General features: G+C 36.2%; 1 protein-coding gene across 3 annotated transcripts in view; it reads right to left on the reverse strand.

Moving 5' to 3' along the window:
* The window catches only part of DOCK7 (dedicator of cytokinesis 7), a 223,800-nt gene that overhangs the window by 77,138 nt on the left and 123,831 nt on the right, over positions 1-22,831 (reverse strand). For all 3 annotated transcript variants that reach the window (XM_055304932.1, XM_055304934.1, XM_055304933.1), the window contains exons 19-22: positions 17,622-17,708; positions 13,022-13,253; positions 9,572-9,736; positions 7,700-7,869 (exon numbers count right to left, since the gene is read on the reverse strand). In XM_055304932.1, the coding sequence (XP_055160907.1) occupies positions 7,700-7,869; positions 9,572-9,736; positions 13,022-13,253; positions 17,622-17,708 (654 nt within the window). The remainder of the gene's footprint in view (positions 1-7,699; positions 7,870-9,571; positions 9,737-13,021; positions 13,254-17,621; positions 17,709-22,831) is intronic.

The raw sequence follows: 22,831 nt of genomic DNA on the forward strand, positions 1-22,831 counted from the left end.
GAAAGCAGTTGGAAAGGAAAGAAATATTACATGTGGCATGCTATAAATTATTCTTAAAGAAATCTAAACTTTCCAAAGCAAACATGTCTTTAATTAGTACTGTTAAAGCAACCAAAATTTTTAGGCACCTAGAAATATTAGTTCACCAAAATTACCTTATTATGTAATATAATTTGTTTTGAAATCACAAAGAACATTAACTATAGCATTTAAACTTATCTTTATATAAAGGGATCGCCTTGAAGTACCAACTGAAGTTCCCACTGCACCATCCCCCCAAATTCTCTTTGAAGATGGCATGAATTAGCAACATAATTGCCTCTGAATCTAACTAGGTTTTAAAAGAAAAAAAAAAAATCAAAGAAAATCATTCCTTCTTGTCTAAAAGACTTTTAGTTTCATCAGTTGAAACTTGTGTGCATTGATATTCCATACTTCTATTTCACCTTGCTTCCTCTTTCACTTTCTTTTAAGGGACCAACAGGAGAAATTTAGAAAATTAAAAGAATTTAGGGGGGAAAATGACTAATATTTGCTCTTACCTAAAAATATTGGTGGATTTGGGGGTTGTGTTCAATTTTATTGTGCTTGTTGTAATTAAATGGGCTACTATTTTATATAAATATTATCAAGAAAAGCATTATGATGGCGCTGTCTTTAGGAATTACATCTTCACCGTCACTGTCACTGAAGTTAATTTGATATGCTACTAATGTGTATGATCAGAAGTGAATTACACTTGTTCTTCTCTGAAAGATATTATCCTGGGTGAAGGGAACTGGAGCTTTAATTTCTTAGATCTGACTGATCATTAAAATCACTTGGGAAATTTTATAACACTTAGATTCTGGGCCCCATCCCCAGAAATCCTGATTCAGCAACCTGGGCTGTGGCCTGGAAGTCTGCTAATAGAACTGGAGCCAGTTATAAGGGACTTTTAGAGGACTGTTGGAGTAAGACAACCCAAGATAAAGAGACCAAAAAAATAAGGGTGTCAGTATGCATCCACTCCAGAAAGCACCAAAAGATAGGTAAAGGAAAAACATAAGTAGTAACAATAATAATCAACTGGTTAGACACGTGTATCACCTAGGAAGGTCAACAACAATGAATATGCAGGGCCTTACCTCTGAACAAGTAAGAATCTTGGGAGTGAAGCCCATGCATCAGTACTATGGGAGGGAATGAGGATTAGGAAAGAGGAGGAAAAACAAACTGCTAACTCTTAAGAGCTTAGATTTGGGGAGAATATTTTCCTTTCTTTTCCTCCTATTTTTCCAAAAATACAGAGTGGTTGAAATGATACAATGATCATCCATTTCCATTTATTTTTAATACTGATTGTGTAAGACAAGTGTTGAAGTTCAAGACCAAGTTATACTGCTTACTAATTGTAAAACCTGAGGTAAGTAACCTAATTTTTTTCAGTTTCTTAGTATAAAATAGGAATAATGATAGTCTCCCTCAAAATCCAAAAAACAAATTTGAAAATGGAAGTAAATTACTAAATACAATGCTTCAAATATAGTAAACACTCAAAAAACAGTTCTAACAAAAACTTTCTATGCATGTTCTTTTAAATACTTCCTAGAAAAGCAAATGAGACAATATTTAATACTAGTAAAATTATGTCATCAGATTTATTTAAAATAAGATACCTACCTTTACAGAACCCCATTATTTCAAATAAAAGCAAATCAGCAGATAAGTTAAAAGTTTTCACCAGTCCCCCCAATTATGTCTCCACTGTATAAAGTTCTTTCTGCCATTTGCAGTTTTTACAACCACTACTCATGTTACAAAAAAACATAAGCATCAGAGTTTTGCAGCATTACAATTGTGCTCTTCCCAACATAAGTTTCCACAATACCAATAATTTTTCTGTACTCTTAAATTCATTTTTCAACTCTTTAATTTCCTTTAAAACTAAGCCACATGCTAATCAGTAACGTAAGAATAAACAATAAATTTCTTCATGCCATCATATATTATGCCCACAATATTGAGACTGAGCAGCTACAACTGCATCAAGTCAAAGCTAACTATTTAAAGAAAACCTATGAGCAATTATTTTGTAAAGCATATAACTGTCATAATTTAAGTGTTATAAAGCTAAGAACTGTATCATAACTTAGTTAAGCAAATTCATCACTGATATTTCCTAATGTCATAGCTATGTTTACTGATCTCCACCTAACAGAACAGATTAAACGAATGTGTACACATGTGCATGAAACCGTTTTTGTTTTTGTCAAATCTCTGCAACATTATTTTGTCCCTAAAATATAGATAGGCTCCTTCCCTGAGCCAGGCTCATATTGTATTTGACTTTATATCAACACTCCTGTTAGAATTCAAAGATTTTGCTTTGTATCCACAAGTCCTCAGCATAGTGCCCAGCACATAATGAGCTCTCAGTGTTAAAAAATAAATTTAAAAATAGGGAATGATACATTACAAAGAAACTACATATCCACTTAAAACTGCACTGGCATTTGATTAAAAACAATAAAATTCAAACTTTTAACATTAAATCACATATTTAATGTTAAAAGACTATTGCCAGGGCAAAGAGATCAGTTTTGGCAAAAATAATTATGAAAAAGATCTCACGAATCTGATTTTACAGCCAGTAGAGTAATAAAATCCTATTGACGTAAGTATTCTTGAATTTTAAGAGTTCTGCATTTTATATTAGAGAATAAGGTATAAAACCAAAACTTTCATAAGGCCAAATCTCTTAAGGCCAAAAATATATAATTAATCTTAACAGCAAGAAGGCAAACAAAAACACAACTTTTATTTTATTTTTTTAAAAACACAACTTTTAAAGTTTATTCTTGCAATTCTTACTACCATTCATTCACTATCTATGGAGCACCTTCAATATGCTGGCCATTATGGGTGCTCAGAATACATCACTCAACAATTACGTCTGCCCCCTTGGAGCTCGTACTGTGATACAGGTAAACAAACACTAAAAAATCAACATAGCCACTAATTTATATGTTACATTAAAAGGTAGTAAATGTTATGAGATAAAGAAACAGAATAAGGGGATCAGAAGTCCCCAGGACAAGGCAGAAGAGAAAGAAACACCAGTTACATGCATTTAAATAAGGTAGCCAGAGTAGACCTCACTGAGAAGGTGGTCCTCTGAATAAAGGCTTAAAGAAGGTGTAGGAGTTAGTGGTAGGATTATCTCGCTCAGAGGAATGAGCAACATGGGGCTTGAACTCACAACCCCAAAATCAAGAGTTGCACTCTCCTTTTTTTTTTTTTTAATTTTTATTTATATATGATAGTCACACAGAGAGAGAGAGAGAGAGGGGGGGCAGAGACACAGGCAGAGGGAGAAGCAGGCTCCATGCACCGGGAGCCCGACGTGGGATTCGATCCTGGGTCTCCAGGATCGCGCCCTGGGCCAAAGGCAGGCACCAAACCGCTGCGCCACCCAGAGATCCCAAGAGTTGCACTCTCCTGACTAAATACGACAGGGGCCTCTGTAATGACATAATCTAACTTTTGCTTTCTTGTGACTTAAGCTTTTAAAGCAGTGTTCTGCTTGCTATGTTGTGAAGAAAGTGTGGGTTGGAAGCAGTGAAACCATCTTTTAAGTTTATTTCATTGATTGAGGAAGAGATGATGGTAGTTCAGACCAACTGGTAGTAGAAGTGGTAGCGAGCAGTGGTTCTCTCTTTAACATCAATCCAAATCTGAACAAAAAGATGTAGGAAAGGCAGCATAGTTTACAATTTCAGAGAGATATTTGTACCGGAAATATAATTTGAGAGTCATTAGCGTATAGTGGCATTTAAAATCAGGGGACTTGATAATATCAAGCAAGTGAGTATAGAGAGAAAAGAGAAAAGACAAGAGAAATAAGGAAAGAGGCCTGGGCCCTTCCAGATTAAGAGATCAGGAAAAGAGGAATCCACAGAGACCGAAAAGGTATAACCAGTCAAGTAAAAGGAAAACCAAGAGAGTACAGTGCCCTGGAGGGCAAGGGAATAGAATAAACCAAGGAGGAAAGGATTTAACTGTGTCCAAGTCTGCAGTAAGTTCAAGTAAGCTGAGTATTAAGAGTTTAACTACTGGATTTAGCAACATGGAGAGCATTGGGGACATTAACAAGTCCCCAGGACAGGCTAGGTGGAAGATGGGAGCAGTATCTGACAGAAGTATGGTAAAGAGAATGGGAGTAAAAGAATTGGAGATAACTAGTATAGGAAACTCTAAAGGAGTTCTACTACAAAAGGTAGCAGACACACAGTAAGGAAGCCAATAACTGAAATACTAGAGAGAATTTGGGATAAATAAAAATGGGATAATGTGAATGGGATGTCTTAGTAGATAGGAAGCAACTGATGATGTAGTAGAGAGATAAAATAATTGCTAGAGTGAGGATCCTGAGTAGGTGAGACGGGACAAGAGTTTTTTTACAAACAGATTTACATAAATGGATAGTTCATCTGTAAGCAGAGTATTGTATTAAGCAGTGGATAGTCATAGATAGTAGTAGGTAGGTAGATATGGTGGTAAAAGTCTATAAAATTATTCTTTTGATGGCTTCCATTTTCTCAATGAAGCAGGAGAAAAAGTGAGAAGGAAGACTGGTGTGCAGGTAAGGGAATAAGGCATGAAATCTTTTTCTGGGAGAATGGGAAAGTAAACGGAATAGAGAAATATAGTTTAATTGCCTGACAGCATTGACGGTTCTCTCTAGGTTCAGGCTTTTCATTTCAAATGAGACCAGTCATCATGATGGTTCTCAAGGCATGTTTATCAACACAGGTGCTAAAATGGCACGGACAGACAACCGGATTCAACTATGGCTTTGAGATTTGGCTAAGCAAGTGAATGAAATGAGAGGATAAGGCAATTGAGGTTTGATTACAATAGAGATAACTATAATGATAGTTATCATGTCAGCGGGGTGCTTGACAGGAGACATGATCCCTAGGATCACGACCTGAGCTGAAGGCAGATGCTCAACCAGTGAGCCACCCAGGTGCCCCTAAATATTTTTTTATTGATTGGTCATGGAATTTAAGCTAGCTAAACTCAAATAAAGAACATTAAGGGATTGAGACACAGTAAAAGGTCATCAGATCAAATGATGGGAGACTGCAGAAGAATATGGGAGCTGGGGTACTGGAGAGAAACACTGGAGCTAATAGAAAACAAGATTCATGAAATTGAGATTATATAAGTTAAAGTTCTTAGTAATGACAATATCTAGGGTATGACCATGGCCTAGGCAGGAGAAAGACAAAAATCATTAAAAAAGAGTTTCTTGGGGTGCCTGGGTGGCTCAGTTAAGCATAGGACTCTTGATTTTGGCTCAGGTCATGATCTCAGGGTCCTGGGATCAAGTCTCAGGTCAAGCTCCCCACTGAGTGAGGAGTCTGCTTCTCCCTCTCCCCCTCCCCCTAGTTGTTCATTCTCTCTCTCTCTCTCTCTCTCTCTCTCACACACACACACACACACACACACACTCACACACACACACACAAATCTTTAAAAAAGTTTCTTGAATTTCCAGGTAATGAACAGTAGCTATAAACTTCAGATTCCTTATCATTTTAGCAATGGGATAAGATTATGACTAAATGACAGTCCCAAATAAAGTAACTATCAAAAAATTTTCTAAGAGGAAACATGAAACCTATTTAAATAAAACCTGATTAGGAAGAGGCTGTGTTGTCATAAGACAAATCCTCATCTTATAATGGCTTTCTAAGAAGCTTACATACATCATTAAACATACACTATATATCATCAGAAGTTAATGTCATTATTATGTCTCATTTTATGAACTACTTGAAAAACAGAAAATAATCACTCCAATATATGTAGACCTTTGTTCTAAATCTTGATGTTATAATCTGTCAAATACATCATATAAAGGAAAACTCTAGAATTATGCTAGAAGAGACATAATGCAAATCTTACAGAAATTAAGAAGCATTTTATTATTTTTTTTAAGAAGCATTTTAAAAGTAGAACCTTGAGGACAATAGTGTCTTTTTCATTTCCATAGGCTCTTTGATAGGAAAATTTCTTATTATTTCAAAAATCAGACTCATTCTACAGAAGAACTATATTCATAGTATATAAATAATGCTAAGTACTACTACAATGAGGTACAACTGAGGATGAATACAAGGATAAAAAACCTAACTTCTTTCTCTAAAGATGGAAATATATAGGGGGGGAATACAGCAATTGCTATATTACTCAAGTTAATATCTGCACATCATTCTCTCAGGAAATTTATAAAAATTGGAAGTTGTTTAATTAGAGTAATATCTGTATAGACCTGTAAGTTACTGAAATATATGTTTATTATTTAAAATATAAGGCTACAAAATATATTTTTGATCTGTGAGCAATTACTTTAAAAATTACTTAAGTTTAAAAAAAATTACTTAAGTTGCTTTAAAGACCAATGCTTAAGTTCATTAGAAGCTTCTAAATGTAGGGCACCTGGCTCAGTGGTTACGCATCTGCCTTTGGCTCGGGTTGTGATCCCAGGGTTCTGGGATCAAGTTCTGCATCGGACTACCCATAGGGAGCCTGCTTCTTCCTCTGCCTGTGCCTCTGCCTCTCTCTCTCTCTGTGTGTCTCTCATGGACAGATAAAATCTTAAGAAAAAAAGCTTCTGAATGTAAAATTTCTGTGACTATATGAACAGATATGAGTAGTTCTGAGGTTTTTGACCAATGTTCAAGTATTTCACATAACAAACCCAGATTGTTTAAAAAAAATCCATAAATAGTTCAGGCTAAAGGTTAAACACAGATGCTAAAACATGTTTATTAATTTTTCCTCAGATCCTAGTTAATAGACTAAAAGTGCCAAAGAAAAGTTGGCTATGATTCTAACAACAATGAAAAAAAAAAAAAAAAAAAAACAACAATGGTATCTTCCTCTCTTCCAATGGCAAAAATTACATTTAAAATGGTTTGGTCAAAACACAACATAACATGATTTTTTGGCCTCAGTCTAAACTGTTCTTTTTCCCAGTTTGTTTATAATTGGAGTTATTTTTATATCTTACTATAAAAAGGTAATAATCACTCCTTAAATTTTTTTGGAGGGGAGTTAATAAAGATGCTGTAAGCAAAATAGAGCTGGATCTTATACCAGCTGGCCTATCACTTGTTACTTGGAATAATCATTAACCATCATTAAGTAAATCATATTTTTCAAGTTCTGGTGCATCTTATAAAGAGTTTTCCAGTGAAAGGCAGCTCTATTAGCAATCAAAGCTAATCACTGGTCTTGATATGTTTCAGAGAAGGGATGGAGGTTCATATTTTAAATCAATGATGTTATGTCCTTTCTACACAGCAGTCAGATAGGTCTCTTTTAATTTTATAGGAAATTAATGTAGTCATTTTTTAAAGAATGGATTATCACACAGACAAAAACGAGTTATATGGAATGGTCATCCTGGACAAATTTCTGAATTTGGCAGATTTTCTTGAGCAAAATACACAAACCAGTTTGTAATAGCAAGCCTATTTACTAGAAACATTAGACACTTTGTGTATACTGATAGAATAGAAAAGTACAATGTCTTCCTTGTTACTAACTCAAATATATTTTTAAATTAAGAATAAATTAAAATTGGACACTTCTCACTTATTCATCAACTGAAAATCAAATACATAAAAGAGTATCTTCAGTTTACCTTACTGCCAATGATTGACCGTACTTCATCATCTGGTGACGTGGGAGTCCCAGATATATCTGGATTACTATTACTAAGGCTCCGAGAACGATTTAAATTAAGGCTTGCAGGTCTCACAGCAGATCTAGCCATTGTGGCATAATGCACTGATCCTCCCAAACCCCCAGGACCTATAATTGTATATAAAATAGCACATAATTAGACAAAGAAATTAGTCAGGAAAGCACCTGAAAATAATCTCTGCCACTTTACAAAATTCCCCCAAAATCATAAATTGCTTTTATTTTTTAATTTTTAAAAAATTGCTTTTATTTCTAAATGAAAAATACTGTGAATAAAAAAACACACAAAACTTAATGATAGCTACACCAAAATAGTCTATTTTACAGTGGTTGACAAAACCACATGCAATGATAAAGTCAGTATCTTCTCAATGTTTCTGATTATATATTAAATATACACTAAAAAACAAGATAGAAAACACAAACACACCATGCACACATATTATTTTCACGTTAGATAGGAGTGTATTGAAGACCCAAAATAATCCAGCTGATGGCTCTTCCTTTCTCCCACCCTTCCTACTCTGTCCTTGACACAGTCCCTACAAGGACAGCCAATTTACTGTCAACATCTCTTAAATGAGACTGTTTTGTTTGTATCATCAATGACAATTTGAACTATAACAAAGTAGCATCCTTATGATATACATACATATGTATACTCAAGCCCAAGTTAGAAAGGCAAGAATTTCTCTGTCTAGCATCAACTATGTTCAACCATCATTCAACCATATTCTATGAACATAAAAATACCCAGCAACTATATCCTTAATTTATCTCCATTTTTCTTAAAGAAATCCTTCATATTTGCAAATGATACACACCTGTCAACTAATTAATTTACACAATCTTTCAGCTCAGCATTTAAACAAGATGTTTTGCAAAAACTACGGAATACTATATTGAATGAAAGAGTAAAATAATGGAGCATTGAACACATCTAGTCCACAATATACCTTCAGAGCCTCAAATACTATAATTTTAAAAATCGACATAGGAAATCACAACCCAGAATATGAGTCAATTACTGCTCTTTTTGCAATTAAGAAATAAAATGAGCTAAAACTTAAGTCGGATTACTATTATGTCTAGTTTTCATAATGAATGTCATATGTATTTATCACCATTATTAATGTTAATGTTGCCAATAGCTGGAAAAGGGCACTTACCATTATCATTAGTAATGAATGATGACTCATACAAATACGTGAGCAGGTTGAAAGGTACGCATAACAGAATCATTAACTAACAATTAAAGAGTTATTCAGACTAAGACATCTCCCCCTACTTCACGCCCACTACCATATCACCACCAGTTTCATACAAAAAAGCAAGTAATCATTTTGGGCCCTGCTGTTCATAAAGGGCATATTATTTTATTGGCCATGAAGAGATCAGTACTTTTCTGGAGAATAATCTTTTATATTAATTAGGTTTCACAAAGTTACCAGTTATTTCTTCTTTAATGTCCAGCATTCCAAATGACAAAAATTCTACTTATCTTACCAAAACAAAGAATGATAAAATGCTTCCACAGACACAGAACTGATTTTCAAGGTTCCTTTCCAAGAATTAATTCAACCAAGCTCTAATTAAAATTAAAGGAAGCTGTATAAATAATGATGCCTGAAGATGTAACTTAATTATCCTTGTAACTCTAGCACCTAGCATAGTCCATGCCATTCAGCAGGCACTCAATAAATACTTGCTATTGAATGAACATATCCCACTAGAACTACAAGATTATTTTAATCTTGCCACAAACATACAATCTATGCAAGGGAGTTTCAAAATAAAAGGAATATAGTACCTGGTGATGGTGAATTAGGGTAAGTATTTGGTAGGCGAAAAACGTAATAGATGTATGATGAGAGAAGGCTATTCCTGCCATGCTGGTCATGATTTCCTTCCAAGTTTTTGTGGAGCCGATTTATAATTGATGCCATGGCTTCAAATGATGCTTGACCTAGATTAACTTTTAAGAAGGAGGAACACATTTTTGCATTAATTTTTTTAAACTGCAAATTCCAAAAAGATCAGCATTTTATCATCTCTATATGTGTTAAGTATAGGGATTATGCAAAGTATATAAAGATGATATTTGGTGTTGATTTTAATGATATATTAGCTGAATCAAAATTACTTTTCTAAACAAAATTTTAGAACATTTATTTTACTAATTTAACATGAAAAGTATATAGGATTGTTCAATCAAAAAACAAAACCTCAACTGACAGGTACCCATTATTTTGTAAAACAATACAAAGCACATAAGAAAGAGAAACCTGTCTTGCATATCACCTTTGAAAAGTCACTTCTTGTTTTAAAGATGACTGAAAACTTAAGATACAATGAGCAAGTGTTACTCGTTTAAAAAATATTAACAATGAAAGTAGATTATTAAAAATATCAACTTAAAAAACTAAAAAAAGAAGATCGTGAAGGAGCAACGTGACTGACATGAGTGAATTGGGAAAAGGATTAGGTGGCTAGAGAAACAAGCTGAGGTAAGACAGTACAGCATTTTTAAATGCCAGGCAGGCTAAGCAATACCTACCCAGTCATTCAAGATAGTATGTAATGAGCATTTTGCAAAAGTTGAGAAATTCTGGTAGCACACTAAATAAATGGGTAAAATAAACAGCCATTGTGGGCTTTGATAAAGCCTCAGAGTCTATGATTTATTTAATCAAGACAGGAAATTATGAACAGAAATGAGATCAATTAAATTTTCCTAAAAGTGGAAGAATCCAATAAAGTGGTCAGGTAGGAAGGGACACTTGAGTGGCTCAGTTGGTTAAGCATCTGCCTTCGGCTCAGGTCATGATCTTGGGGTCCTGTAATGGAGCCCCATGTGGGGCTCCCAGCTCATGGGGGGGGGTCTGCTTCTCCCTCTTTGCCTGTCCCTCCCACCACAATCCTCCACATCTACTCAAGCTCTCTTTCTCTCTCCAATAAATAAAACACTTAAAAAAAATTGGACATGTGGGAAGATTAATCTATATATACTGAACTAGAAAAGAAACTAGAGATACAGAGGCCTGAGTGGGCTATAACAATTTTATCTGTGTTCCTGCTTAATTCCTTTTCCTCAGAGTAGCTATTCAAACCATCAGAATCCTTCTTAAAACTCAAGTCCAGGGTAGCCTGGGTGGCTCAGCAGTTTAGCGCTGCCTTCAGCTCAGGGCCTGATCCTGGAGACCTAGGATTGAGTCCCACGTCAGGCTCCCTGCATGGAGCCTGCTTCTCCCTCTGCCTGTGTCTCTGCCTTTCTCTCTCTCTCTCTCTCTCTCTCTCTGTCTCTCATGAATAAATAAACAAAATCTTAAAAAAGAAAAAAAAAAGAAAAAAAAAAAAACAAAAAAGCTCAGGTCCACATTATTCCCTCCTCAGGAAATTCTACTTTTTATCTCACAGTAGGAATTTATAAAGTATTAAAGTCCTCAACATTTTACTACAAATTTCTCCAAATCTGAAACAATTTTTATTTCCCTGCCAAAGGAAGCAGTGCTCCTCTACCATGTAACAATAATCACATCACTCTTGTCCTACAGGCTTGCTTCATTTTAGCATCTCTGTATCTTACATTTTTCTCCCCCCTCCACTAGTTTCTCAAAGCACATAAACATGCTCAAATGACTCCATTCTTATGCATTAATCAACCCAGTTTCCTATTCTAACTGAATTTAAGAATAGGGTATACATTTTGCGTTCCTTTCACCATGTGCTATGCACTACTTAATTCTACTTTCACTGTTTGACTAAAACTCTTCTTGTTAATTTCACCAGTTAATTTCACCTCTTTAGTAGGTAAGAAGACTAGGACTCTGGAGTCAGTTGTTTGGGTCTGAATCCTTAGGCAAATTTTCAAGCACAGTGTTCATCACTCTACTTATTTGTGAAACAGTGGTAATAATACCTATGCATAGAGTTGTGAGCATTTCATACATTAATGTAAATAAAACACACAGCAATATTGTTGACCTATTTACTATGCAAATGTTTGTTACTATTGCATTATTATTTTATTTACATCATCTACAAAACTGGTGTTTTCCTTAAAACCTTCTCCTATGACTCCTGTGACAGTACTCTGTACAAGCTCCTCAACATTTCTTAACCCACCTCTCCTCTCCAACTCACTGTCATCTCATGTTTCAGCAGGACCTCATAGTTTGTTGTAAGAAGTTCTATAAGATTACTAATTTGTTTCTCTGCCTCCAGATTTTCCCCACTTTCAACCCATATCCATGTAGCACACTCATCTTTACAAAAGCCAAACTGGGTCACATTACTTCCATAATTAAGACCAGACCCTTCAAAAGCTATGGATTCCTTATAGAATTATAGTCCCAATTCCCCTAAAGTGTCATAGAAGATTCCATTTCCTTTCCCTCACCACCAATTATCATCTCTAAACAACAACACTCTAATTTGTGACTTACAATTCCTCGCAAGTTTCCCAGTTCATATATCTGTCTCTATACCATGCGCATACTATTTCATCCCCTTGGACTAGTTATTTACCTCTCTGACTCCTACTCATCTTTAAATGTTTTACCCAAGGATCACTTCTACTGACAAGTCTCCCCTAAAATAAAATTCTAAGGAGCTCAACACTCCTCTTCTTTGTACAACCATTTAACACAAAAATTTTATGATGTGTTTTTCTTATAAGCTCAACTACTTTGCAGGATTCAGGTGGAAGCTCTTAGCAAAAGCAGAGGAACCTATCTTGGGAAGACAGCTGGAAACAGGAGTACCTCTAACTGCAGAGCAACACAGAAGAAAATGAGACTATAGAGATTTTTGGGTTAATGAAGAAAAGAACAGCTATTTTAAATAGAGGATGGCCAATGAGTAAAAATGTAGGCTAGGTAAATCACACATCATATAAAAAGCAAAATGATTTACCTATTTGCCTGTTTTCCAAACTAGTCTGTGAGATCCTTAAAATCAAGAACTAAGCCTTGGACAGAGCCTATCAGTGTCTGGCATACAGTAAGTGCTTAATCAATATTTGGTGAGTGGATAAATGAATTGGTTTCCATAATGTGAGCTGAAGTCTCCAAGGCACAATTTACCAAAACAAAAGAAAGTTATTTTCTGGCATCAGAAACAATTAAATAACTCCCCATCCTCTCCTCCCCCAAAATCAAACACAGTCCTTATCAAATAGTACTTCATGATTCTATTTCTGCAAAAGCTAGAAATGCCAAATTACAAATTTCATAATTCTCCAAACATAAGTAAAAATTACCTATTTGGCCAGCAATGACAGGAGGTCTAACAACTAAAAGTATCAGTTTATCAAGCAGAAGATGAAGAAATCGGACCACTGGTTCCAACTGAGATGAATTCAGCGCTGAAATACTGCTCTTCAATTCATTTTCTAAGTTATTTTCCATGATTCGCATGTCTCCAATTCGGACTGGGAACATGTGTTCATCCAGAGCATTGACCAGAGCAAAAAACTTGTCAAGATACGGATCCTAAAACAAAGAATGAACACAAGCACTAACCAATTATAACTGTGAATTCCCCAAACTTTGGACCATATAAATATAAAATATTGTAATTTTTATAAAATATAAATATTACATTAGATATAAATATATTTAAAATTATATATAACAAAATTAAAATGTTTTATGTAATATAAATAGCTCATATGAATTAATACAAAAAATACACAAGTATATACAAATGTTGTTTCCAAATAAACAACAGCTCTATTCTCATTTATTATTGTAAAGTGGCCATTTTGAACACTATTGACTACTCAAAACTCTACTGATACAAATTAAGGATTTTTTTTTTCCTCAGTGTGAGTATTACTATTTTAGAACTCAATGATTGTGCAGGTCTGTTAGAACAGGGCCTGTGCCCATTATTAATTTATTACCTCTTAGCTCCATTCAAACCCACCATCTTTGCCACAATTTGTAATACTGGAGCTGACTCTTCAAATTGCATTTCTCCTTTGTCAGCTGGTATGTGGTTAGGCTCTGACCACAGAAGGTACAGGAAACAGCTTTCCTTCTTCCTATTTGTTTTCCTGATGGTAGCTAGCAGATGTGAATGCTAAAGTTCAGAGGTGAGAGACATGGCAGCAGTGTTCACAACAGCAATGGTGCCTCTTGTTCCATAGCAGGTGCCCTCTACGCTACAGCATGGCAGGCATTGTGTACCTATAGCAGTGGTATCCTCTCCTTGGAGGTCTGATTCTTAGCCTTCAGGAACCTCCTCTATGTTTCTAAGTTCCTTCCTTATCACTTTCTGCAACTGCTATCTCTATTATAATCACAGAATTTTCTTTTACCCCATTTAGTAGTGAATCACCTTTAACCCAGTTAATTATTTAAATATAAATTGTCTCCATCTGAATTACTGGGATGTTCCATCTCCTGGCTAAATCCTGACTGCTATTGTTTAACCTCCTTGTACGCTAACAGAACCAGTCTTATTTAAAGCAATCACATGCCCAGTCCCAGGGTACATGCTTATTCCCCTAGTTTGCTTCATGCCTAGTGATGAGATATGTATAGTGATGATCATGTGTATAGCACCAACCAATGATTTGTGAACAGGAGTCTGTTGGAACTCTGGAAGACTTCGGCTCAGTTAATAGTGAAAATAAACTGTAAGACAATAACGCCAAACAGTTTCATTCACATTTATAGCTCTAATGTTGTTCTAACTTGATATGCAGGTTTTAAATGAATAAAAAAGTGATGACTTCTAACTATATACCAGTAAATTTCAAAGAGCTACAACCAAAGTAGAAAACATCATAAAGGGGATCCCTAAGTGGCTCCGTGGTTTAGCGCCTGCCTTTGGCCCAGGGTGCAATCCTGGAGTCCTGGGATCGAGTCCCACATCGGGCTCCCGGCATGGAGCCTGCTTCTCCCTCTGCCTGTGTCTCTGCCTCTCTCTCTCTCTCTGTCTATCATGAATAAATAAATAAAATCTTTAAAAAAAAAAAAGAAAACATCATAAAAAACATTACTGTGTTCAGTTGATCCTTTTAAAAAGATAATACATGATGAAATTGTTTTCATAGTGGCAAAAATTTTTAAATGTTGAATATTACTCATCAGGACTGTGAATGCCAGAGTGCTACAAAGTAGATACTTCCACTTCATCTTCTCCTACATTCAATATTCTAAATCATCTATATTTTTGCCCCAATCCTTCTTTGTCACATAAAGACAGCACATGTATCTGAAAACAAAATTAGGAGTAAAAGATAAATATACTACCAACTCTAAAAAGAAAACTAATAATGACTGTAAGAATTAAAAAACATGAAAAATAATGTATTTTTATACTTAAGAAGATAGGATAATATGAAGGGAAAGAATACATTTCAACAGTATACTGTAACATCCATCTCATCATTATCAAAAGAATAAAGAATATAGGAAACATAGAACATATCCAGGACCAGAAAAGGAAAAATTCCACTGGAGCCATTTTTTTACTGGAATCTACCTACATAATGCTAAATAAAACCTATCTACTACCTTTTTTTGTTGTTTTAAAATATAACATAGAGGTGCTCTGCCTTCTTATTTTTCCCTACTTCACTGCAGAAAAGAGTTAATACAGCAAGTTTAAGACTGCTATCATTTGGAAGGCCAGCTTACACAATTGGTCCTTGGATGGCATCTGGGAACTTGGATTTCTAGAGTTCCAACTGATAAGGGATGACTCACTACAGCTAAATTGTTTGTACTAACAATATGGTTTATGCTGAAAATAAGCTTTCCTTCTGGGGATCAAGAATTTTGGCATGTGATAGGCGAGGGTGCCTATGTTACAGCTTATAGTAAAAACCCTGGGAACTAAGTCTCTAATGAATGAGCATCCCCTGACAGACATTTCACACATGCTGCTTCCATTCACCCTATGTGACTCCCCTAGGAGAGGATGTTGGAAGCTTGTGTTTTTCCTGTGGACTTGACCTCTTTTCCTTTAGCTGATTTTATATCTTTTACTAAAATAAATCATTGCTGTGAACATGGCTATATGTTGGGTCCTAGGAGTGCTGGTGGAAAAATCACTGAACTTGAGGGTGGCCTTTGAAGTTCCTGTGAATACTGCCCCTTCCCTTTTCAAGTTGGATTCCATTTTACTTGCCTCTTCTCACTCTACATTTCCTCCCTGGATAATCACTCACCAGTGTAGTTTCAGCTTTCACATTTATTCTGCCACCTTCAATGTTAAAGATGTTATTACAATTGCCTTGGGATATTTTTATCTGAAGTACATAGGCATTTCAGACTCAACAGACTCAAAACTAAACTCACTATAGCTTCAGAATTATCTCCACTATCTCCATAATCTCTCGTAGCATCCAACCAAATTTACTTTTCTCCTGTTTGCTATTTAGGTTAGAAATCGCCATTTACCTAGACTGTAAACTCTACGGCATTCAAGGTCCTTCATAATCTGTTACCAGCCTGGTCTTCTTTCCTCATCTATCACGATTTCCCCATGCACTATGAATTAGTGCATTTCACACAAGATTACTTGCCTGTTGTCCTTAGACTACTAACCCTTTGCACTTGCTTTTTATCATCTGAGTTGCCCACCCTCTCTCTGTATGGTAAATGCCTACTTATCAATCAATATCTGGGAATCTCAGTTCCCAGAACAGACAACTTTATACTCTTGAAAGGATTTCATTCATATATCTAACACAGTACTAATTTTATTGTACTACAGTTATTTTTACATTTTCCCCTATTACACTGTAAGGTCTTTGAAGGAAAGTTTCTTTCCTTAACAGGTAACAACAACCCTGACTACATGGAGCTAACAACCTAATGAAGAACTAATAAATAAATGCATATGTACATACATACACACACAAAGTGAGAGAAAGCAAAAGTGCAAGAGAGTGCGGGGAAGAGCTAGAAGTAGTAGCAAGGGCAGGGTAAGACCATACAGACTAACAGGGCTGCTATGCTTAAGAGTCTCCAGGAAAGGGGAGTCTGGGTGGCTCAGTGGGTTAACTGTTCGCCTTCGGCTCAGGTAATGATCCTGGGATTGAGCCCCACATGGGGCTCCCTGCTCAGCAGGAGTCTGCTTCCCCCTCTCCCTTTGTGTGCACACTCTCATTCTCTCAAATAAATAAAATTAAAAAAAAAAAAAAGTCTCCAGGAAAGATCTGAGGTAAGTAAAAGTCTTACTGAAAATAAGTATCTAACAGGAGGAAAGTATTCCAGCTAGAGAAAGAGTAAATATACAGTCTTTGAGGAAAGTCTGGCATGTTCCAGATAAACACTGAAGAATTTGGAGCAAATAATTCCTTCAAACTCTTACAATTTGAAATATCTGAGTCTATGAGGAATAAAATGGTTTGAATGATAGTTTTCAACTCTAATTCTGCAATGTAGCAGAAACTCACCAAAAAAAAAAAAAAAAGTCATTGAATTGCTCAAAATGAAGTCAATGACATTTTGAAGAGCAACAAGTTTGCTTGTGTAAATATTTAAAGATTTTTATGGATTCCTTTAAAAAATAACTTCTAGGGATCCCTGGGTGGTGCAGCGGTTTGGCGCCTGACTTTGGCCCAGGGCGCGATCCTGGAGACCCGGGATCAAATCCCACGTCGGGCTCCCGGTGCATGGAGCCTGCTTCTCCCTCTGCCTGTGTGTCTCTGCCTCTCTCTGTGTGTGTGTGACTATCATAAATAAATAAAAATTAAAAAAAAAAAACTTCTAAATCTATAGATTTCTGACATATAATTCCATAAGTTATAGTAGATAACAAAACTGATTTAGCTACCAAACAATATGTTCATTCATTCAAGTGATAATCTATTATAAAAATTATTTTAAAAACTCACTTACTTGTGTATGGATAGATGAAACAGCAACAACTTCAACATTAAAAACACCTTTGTGATTATCTACCCACTTCATGCCAGGTAGAGGAACCTAGAAGAGAGTAAATATAATGATCATAGATATTTAAGTTTATTGGAAATGCTTAAAACAAAAAAATTATAATACCTCAATAAGAAAAATACTGTGGAAATATACACTGTATATGAATGTAAAACATATTTATACACTGCACATGAATGTAAAACATATATTTTGTTCTTATTACAAAATCTTCATGTTTTCTACAGGAGAATAAAAAGGCTCAAGGAGCAAAAAGAAAATATACACTCAAAATTCTATTTTCCCAAACATATATCCCTTTACATAATTCCAAATCTTCCTCTGTGCACACGTACTTTTATACAGACTGTTTCCTTCCATAGGTTATATTAAACGTTATTTTAAACCTATTTGTCACATATTATATTGTGAATCTCTTTTCATGCCAATAAATTCACATCTACAGTATTTTATTGGTTTATAATATTGGTTTTTTTCTTGTAAAAACTCCTATTTTAATAGGGCTATAAGATATTCACAGCAAAGGAATACATTCTGTTGTTATAAGAGTTAGAAAACTTTTTTCCTGATGTAAATTGGTAAGAATTTTAATTAAAATCATAGCATAAAAAGTTATTTTTAAAGTATCTTTTTAAAATCATTTCTATTTCTAATAACACAGCTAAAAACCATGAACATGATACACAAAATAACACTGAAAGGTAGAAAGAGGAATGCAAAGGACTATGGACCTTGAGATGTGAAGAAATACAAAGTTGTGTTTCCTGGGTTTTATTTTTGCCTCATAAATCCTGGATGAGGTGCTACAGAAGCTGGCAACCCAGAAACGCCAAAAGGAGTAGAGAAAAACAAGCTCCAAGAAATCCTGCTCTCTCTAATCAAAACCAGTATTTGCCCTACTCTGACCAAACACAAGGTAACAACAAGTGGCAGCCCTACCCAACCTCCAAAGGCTAAGTGGTAAGCCCAGGTGTCCACCCTTAGCTGGCTGTAATGAGGGTCCCAGATCCCCACCCCCAACACATTGGGTGTTACCAGAGAAGACAGAGTCGGAAAGAGGTCCTAGCCCTGTGGTAACAAGCATCCCCACCAACTATGGGGTCAGTGGAAGCCAAGCAGGAGCAGTACCAAGGTGCCCCTTCCTCCCCACATACTGGGAGGTGTAAGTGGATGCCTAATGTGGCATGAATGTGGCAAGAGTACCTCCCCCTACTACTAAAACCCAAGACTTATATAAGATCTGTGGTCATGGGCAGCCTGGGTGGCTCAGTGTTTGAGTGCTGCCTTCAGTCCAGGGGGTGATCCTGGAGACAGGAGATCGAGTCCCGCATCGGGCTCCCTGCGTGGAGCCTGCTTCTCCCTCTGCCTGTGTCTGCCTCTCTCTTTCTCTCTCTCTCTCTCTCTGTCTCTCATGAGTAAATAAATAAAATTAAAAAAAAAAAAAAGAAAGATCTGTGGTCATGACATAATACCTAAGATGTCTAAGATAAAATAAAAAATCTTGCATCACACCAAGAACCAGAACAATCTCAAATGAGAAAAGGCAATTAACAAACACTAAGATGAAATCTTTCAAAAGAAAAATGGGGAGTGCCAGTTCGTTTAAGTATCTGCCTTCGGCTTAGGTCATGATCCCAGGGTTCTGGGATTGAGCCTCAAGTTGGGCTCTCTGCTCAGCAGGGCGTCATCTTCTCCCTCTTATGCTCCTTCTGTGCTCTCCCTAATAAGTAAAATCTTTAAAAAATTAATAAAACACTAAGATGACACAGATGTTGTTCATAAAAAAAACCAAAAACAACAGATTTCATCAGGCAATTACAAATATCCTTGAAATAAATGACCAAAATAGAAAATCTCAGGAAAAAAAGTATTTTAGGGTTTTTGTCCCATGGCTTCATTTTTTATCATGTGTAGAAAAGAAAACCAACTAAAGCCAGTTTCCTCTTCTAAAATTCAAGTAAGAAATGCAATGTCTCTACTGAGGTAAATACAGGTTTTGAAACTTTTGTAAAAAACAGATGGTGCAGTAAATTGAAACTCTTCAAAGCAAGAATTAGTACTAGCTCTTTCAACCCAAAACACTTGCTTTCAGCTTAAAAAAACAAGATATACAAATAAAATGAATACAGATGGCTTTAAAAATAGTGGTTCTTAAACTCTGATCTGGGGAGAGCAGCATAAACAACATCTGAGTATTTGTTGAAGTGTAAATAATCATGCCCCAGTGCGCCTGGGTGGCTAAGTCCATTAAGTGTCTGCCTTCGGCTCAGGTCACAATCCCAGGGTCCTGGGATCAAGCCCCAAGTCAGGCTACCTGCTCAGTGGGGAGTCTGCTTCTCCCTCTGCCTCTGCCGTTCCCCCCACATGTGCTCTCTAGATCTCTCTGTCAGATAAATAAATAAAATCTTAAAAATAATAATAATAAAGCCCCAATAGGGACCTCCTGCGTCAGAAACTCTGGGGGTTATAAGCATTAATTATTCTTAATGTACAGAGGAGAAAATTCAGACACAGAGAATATTTTAGTTGGCTCAGGCTGCCATAACAAAATGTCATCCACTGGGTGCTTTAAACAACAGAAAGTTATTTTCTCATAGCCTGGAGACTAGAAGTGCAAAATCAAGGTGCCACATGGTCAGTTTCTGGTGAGAACCTCTTCCTAGCTTGCAGATGGCCATCTTCTCACTGTGTCCTCACAACCAAGAGAAAAAGGACACTGGTGTCTCTTTTTAAGGCACTAATCATGAGGCCCCACCTGCATGACCTTATCCAAAACTCATTTAAACCTAATTAACCCCACAGAGCTCATCTCCAAATACCAGCACATTGAGAGTTAGAACTTCAACATATGAATTTGGGGATTGCAGGGGGGGAGGGGATGAAGTGGGAGTGTGGAGACATATTTCAGCAGGGAGATTAAGAAATTTACCTGAGGTCACACAACTAATAAAAGGCATGGCCAGAAGTGAAATCCTGAAAGTAATGATATACTGCCTTTTGAAAGCATGTGAGATTTGAAACAATAAATACTTTTAACAATCCCATACCCCTTCAAAAGTTAAACCTTGCTAAACTTGGTGTATATTTTTCCAAACTATTTGCCACCCAATTACTGATGTGTGAGTTTGATTGTCACTATATTATTTGTTTTTATATATATATTTTTTAAATTTTTATTTATTTATGATAGGCACACAGTGAGAGAGAGAGAGGCAGAGACACAGGCAGAGGGAGAAGCAGGCTCCATGCACTGGGAGCCCGACATGGGATTCGATCCCGGGACTCCAGGATCGCGCCCTGGGCCAAAGGCAGGCGCCAAACCACTGCGCCACCCAGGGATCCCTGTTTTTATATTTTTATTATAAATGTTCTATTCGGGGGGGGGGGGATGCCAGGGCTCAGTACATTGAGTATCTGATTTGAGATTTCAGCTCAGGTCATGATCCCAGGGTTGTGAGACTGACCCTCACATCTGGTTCTGACCAGGGGTGGAGCCTGCTTAAGATTCTCTCTCTTCCTCTCAATAAATGAATGAATGAATGAATGAATGAATGTTTTACTGGGATACTAAAGTGGGATATTGAAATCTATATTACTCCTCTTAACTATTGCACCACTGTATGGATGTATAAGAATTTAATTAAATATTAAGATCTTGGTTGATTCATATAATTTTCATTTTTTTATGTTTTGCTAATATAAATAATCCCATAATTTTTCCATTTTTCATATAGAAACAAAATACTTTTTTTTTAAGACTTTATTTATTTATTCATGAGAGACACACAGAGAGAGGCAGAGACACACAGGGAGAGGAGCAGGCCACATGCAAGGGAGCCCGATGTGGGACTGCATCCCAGGTCTCCAGGATCACACCCTGAGCCAAAGGCAGACACTCAACCACTGAGCCACCCAGGTGTACCAAAAATACATTTATTAAAAATATTATACGGTATATTAACTTGAATTTAAATAAAATTTATAAAGTACTTTTTAAAGAAAAATAAGGGGAGCCTGGGTGGCTCAGTTGGTTAAGATCTGCCTTCGGCTCGGGTCATGATCCCAGTGTCCTGGTATTGAGCCCTGCATCACGATCTCTGCTCAGCAGGGATCTTCTCTCCCTCTGCTCCTCCCCTCACTCATGATCTCTCTCACTTTCTCTCAAACAAATAAAATCTTTAAAAATAAATAAAATAAAAATATTACACAGTTATATATTATACACTTCCATGTTAATAGTTAAATGCAAAAAAAAAAAAAAAGTTAAATGCATCTATGTTGGTATGTCATGTCCTGACAATGCTTGGTACAACCTGGTGTGCTCTTTGTAGAAATGGGACACAGATATATCAACTGCATTCAACTAACGTAAAGTGTAGCTACTCAGGATGCCACAGATTTACCCCAACTCTAATCTAGAGAAGTGAAATAGTCAGTAAATTTGAGCAAATGAGATATTAAAAATACTTTTATAAAAGGTTACTAGGTGGAATGCCTGGGTGGCTCAGTGGTTAAGCATCTGCCTTCAGCTCAGGGTGTGATTCCAGGGTCCTGCGATCGAGTCCTGCATCAGACTCCCCACAGGAAGCCTGCTTCTCTACCTCTCTCTCTCTCTCATGAATAAATAAGTTAAATATTTTAAAAAAAGAATAAAAAGGGTTACTAGGTTATGTCCCTTAATGCATATCATTGATGCTTCATCACAAAATGGCATTCAAGCTTTGGAATGGGAGAAACTATGGCTGGATTTGGCAAATGGGTTTGTATTTCAGAGTCCAGAGTCCTCTCTCTCCCCAGGCCAGTGAAATGCCTGCCCTCCTCCAATGGGGGAGTGAGATGTGGGAAATGTAGAGAAATGGCCAATGTTTCTGTGGGGAAGAGAACACAGCAGATATTATTCATCATTGCCAAATGGTTAATCAGTTTGAGAAACTTTGTATGGTCTCAACAAAATCTTCATTTTTTAGTTTTTGCTACTATCAACAATCCTGTAACTTTTTAAATTCATGCAACAAATAACTACTGAAGTCTCTAGACAGTTTTCTAGGTACTAGGGTTCCATAGCAAACCCAGGTCTGCTCTCAGGAAGCTTACCCACCATTCCTTAGAGAAAAAAATAAGATGATTTGATAGTGATAAGTATTAAGTACATA

The sequence above is a fragment of the Nyctereutes procyonoides genome, unplaced genomic scaffold, assembly GCF_905146905.1.
Source record: "Nyctereutes procyonoides isolate TBG_1078 unplaced genomic scaffold, NYPRO_anot_genome, whole genome shotgun sequence".
In the NCBI taxonomy this organism is placed as follows: Eukaryota; Metazoa; Chordata; class Mammalia; order Carnivora; family Canidae; genus Nyctereutes; species Nyctereutes procyonoides.